This window comes from Centruroides vittatus, unplaced genomic scaffold, assembly GCF_030686945.1.
Source record: "Centruroides vittatus isolate TY-2023 unplaced genomic scaffold, ASM3068694v2 contig_12, whole genome shotgun sequence".
NCBI lineage: Eukaryota > Metazoa > Arthropoda > Arachnida > Scorpiones > Buthidae > Centruroides > Centruroides vittatus.
The window spans coordinates 912,120-915,574 of record NW_027120767.1 but is presented as its reverse complement, the minus strand read 5'-3'; the positions used below and the strand labels follow the sequence as shown (position 1 = coordinate 915,574).

The 3,455-nt window shown below is 32.9% G+C and overlaps 1 protein-coding gene across 1 annotated transcript; it reads left to right on the top strand.

The window, feature by feature from the left end:
• Nucleotides 1-899: 899 nt before the first annotated feature.
• On the top strand, nucleotides 900-2,760 carry LOC136983217 (uncharacterized). The gene is made up of 3 exons (XM_067279903.1): nucleotides 900-2,148; nucleotides 2,229-2,318; nucleotides 2,446-2,760. Exon 1 carries the CDS (start codon nucleotides 1,092-1,094, stop codon nucleotides 2,028-2,030), a length of 939 nt encoding a protein of 312 aa, XP_067136004.1. The 5' UTR covers nucleotides 900-1,091; the 3' UTR covers nucleotides 2,031-2,148; nucleotides 2,229-2,318; nucleotides 2,446-2,760.
• The last annotated feature ends 695 nt before the right edge of the window (nucleotides 2,761-3,455 follow it).

The following is a 3,455-nucleotide window of genomic DNA, read 5'->3' as shown; positions in this document are numbered from 1 at the left end:
AGAGTAGTGCAAACTGATACAAAATGTACAGTGATGTAAAATGTTTTAACATGTTGTTGTTTACACGTTCTAAACACAGTACACAAATTATTTATAACACAACAACAACACTATTTGTAATTTATTTTCAACACTAGTGAGTAACACTCTGGCACTCCACAAGCGAGTAACACTCAGGCACCCGACAATTAATCAATAAAGGCACAACACTGGTTCTTTGCCAGCCACACAGCCACACACTCTGGTCAGCACAGCTACACACTCCGGTCAGCACTGCCTGAGACACCAAAGGAAAAACACAATTTTTCCCTCTCTAGGCAGGAAGATCTCTCCCCGCATTCCCAAGTCTATAGTTACACAACACACCTGATACGTGTGACAGAGCTGTAGACTGTACATCAACACTACGTAACATAAACACACGTGTTACAATTTTGTTAAATTGAATACCGAACTTAACATACAGCATATTTTTTAGACCATAAATTGTTGTATCTCGATTATAAAATAAATATCACAATGAATATTTTTGATTAAGCGGAAAGGAAGGATTTAAATAGAGTAGTTTTACAGGTTATTTAATTTACTTTTCTTTTAATCATATTGACCAAAATAGATTGTCTGGAATATATTCGAGAAAACTGAATACCGCATTAAAATTTCTAGCGTATCGATTGATAAATTAAATATTGGCGTAGCAATCAAGAAACGACTTCATTATCAAGAATTTCATTATCGTTATTCGATCGTAAATTTGTAAAGAATTGATTAAAGAGAAGAACACACTTCGTATAAATCTATAAACACGAAGCATTACATTGAAGTTGGGCAGTAAAAATGATACCTCGTTAAAAAAAAACTTCTGTTTGGAGGTTCATTTAAATAGGATTAACTGTACAAGATAATATTTTAAGACACTCTTTACATGTCTCTTTACATCTAATGGCTTTTAACTTTTATTATAACAATTCGAAATTTGTAGAGCGAGGTGAGTTTTTAAAACGAAAATTTTATTGAATCATTTTCCTATCGTTGCTAAAGTATTCTTTGTATTATTTGAAATATTTTTCGAGTAATCGTAACATACTACTATGGAAATTTGTACGGAATCTTATCTTGATGACATTTGTCTCGTTAGGCAATTCGATCCTTTTATTTCTGTATGTGAAATTTTCGGATTGAATTTTATAGAACCTTGCAAATGTAGAAAGAGTAAAATATCTGCCTCTCTTTTCTCCACATACGAAAGAATAATTGAAATATATGCATGGCTCGTTGTAGTATTTATTGCCATCATTTTCGTGGTCGATATTCCATGCGCTAGAATATTTCGTGTGTTCGAAGAGCACGCTTTTTATTCTAAACTCGTGCCGTTAACTTGTTCTTTGTACGTTGCCTTGCAATTCAGCATTGTGAAAAGAAAAAAGTTTAATGTCCATTATTCCATGCTCAAAAGTAGACACGAAGGTGAAGAAAAATGCCTTGATAAAGCTCAACCATATGTACTGATTTTCTTTTCGTACATAGTCGTTATACTCGCTTTGCTTGCCGTTTTAATACCATTGATTGGTTATCCTTACGTTAATATTGGAAGTAAATACAAAATTAGAGCCATTACATGTTTGGTCGCTATCCAAATGTGGTTTATGGTAACATTTATTCATATTGCCTCTATGTTTACTATAAGCACGCTCACTGTATTAGTCGTATCGAAAAAATTATCTAAAATCTCCTCAGAATTACAAATCGTAAATAATGCGACAAAATATTATCTGCAAAATCTAATTGAAAAATTTATGGAACTATGGGAAGTTTTTCAACAAGTAAACGAAAAATGGGAGCTTCTTTTGCCTCTCATTTACATACATTTTGTATACGAAACCTGCTTTATTTGGTACGGAGTCCTTTTTGCTAAGACGAATCTTGTCGTTCGCCTACTTATGGCTGTAATTGCCTTACAATTATTAAGTTTAAGTCTATTAGTCTCCTGGGGAGTGTCGACTTTAACATCGACCGTAAGTAAAAATTAACGTAAATCATCTCGTGATTTTTTATGAAAATGTAATAATATTGTTCCAGATATACGACAATTTCATCTCTGTCGAAAAGTATTTCTCTGCTCCTCTGACCTTAACATATAAGTTAAAGGTATAATATGTTATATTTCTCTTATAATATCATGCAATTTTTATTTTCATTGATATTTTAATTGAAATTTTTGATGTTAGGTCGTTTGCTTCATGAAGATATTTGGAGGATTACCCATTGGAATATCCATTGGAGGATTTTTCTTCGTGAAAAAGAATTTCTTGATTCGGGTAAGATGTCAGTTGTCTAGACAAATCTAGCCTTTTGCTTTATACGTAAAAATATCACAAAAACAAATCTTATCATAACTTAATAGTAAAAAATTTACAATAAAATATTTCTTTATACTATTTACAGGCAGCCAACGGTTTTCATTCGGTCTTCTCGACTTTAATTGAAGTGACAGGAGTGCTTGACAAAAATAGATGCGCTTCAAAACTGTATGCAGCTACCCGTAGCAACGACACAATTATTTAGAAGTCACGTTTCATAGAAGATTGGATCAAATATAATATATTTGTGCACCCAGGGCCTTTCAGAGAAAATGCGAGGCTTGGGGCAACTAATATTTTAGAGGCCCTTCAAAATTTAAAATAAAGTTGTAGACAAGAAAATAAAGTCAATGGTATTTAATATTTTTTGGATTATTATATTTAATTATTTTACAGAAGCTTTTCTCCTATAGAAATTTAGAATTTAATTTTATAAATGTTAAAATTTAGCAAATCGCTTTGCCTTCTATATTTTTTTGTCTAACATTATTGAGTTGCCCCTAAAATTGCAAAAAATTCGGGTTTTTTTTCTGCGTGTACAGATTGATCTAGGTACTGTACATGGCTGTACACTGTACAGTGATATCTCGGTTTTCGTCGATAATCCGTCCGAAAACAATCGGCGAAATCCGAAACCGACGATAACCGAAGTATTACTGTATATTACACTCGAGTAGGACGCTTTTCTCAACCTCCATGCCATTGAGCCATTGGCACTCTCTGTATCAGAAGTAAATTAATACCTCTGATAAAGCTTAAAAATCCTAAGACATTTTAGTTATTAAAATTTTTAAAAACAATGAATTAAGAATTATTCTGATTATTATTTCACAGTAATAGTACAGGGATCTGTGCAGCTCCCAGAAATGTTTTAGCTATTGTTACGAGCATTAATCCATCAATTAGGAAACAAGGAAGGTCGTCTCGATCGACTTTACGCTCGTAATGAATTTAGTTTCTGAGAGTAACTCTATTAATATTCGGGACGTATCCTCAACTTCATTAACCCTTCGCTCAGCATCCGCGTTAACATCCGGAAGTAAGCGAGGGTTTATAATGTGTCACTGTAAAAGATGCTGTATTGATAAAAATGAA

Bases quoted from the DNA above. Each gene is read 5' to 3' on its own strand.
- LOC136983217 (XM_067279903.1), top strand. From the start codon at position 1,092: ATGGAAATTTGTACGGAATCTTATCTTGATGACATTTGTCTCGTTAGG.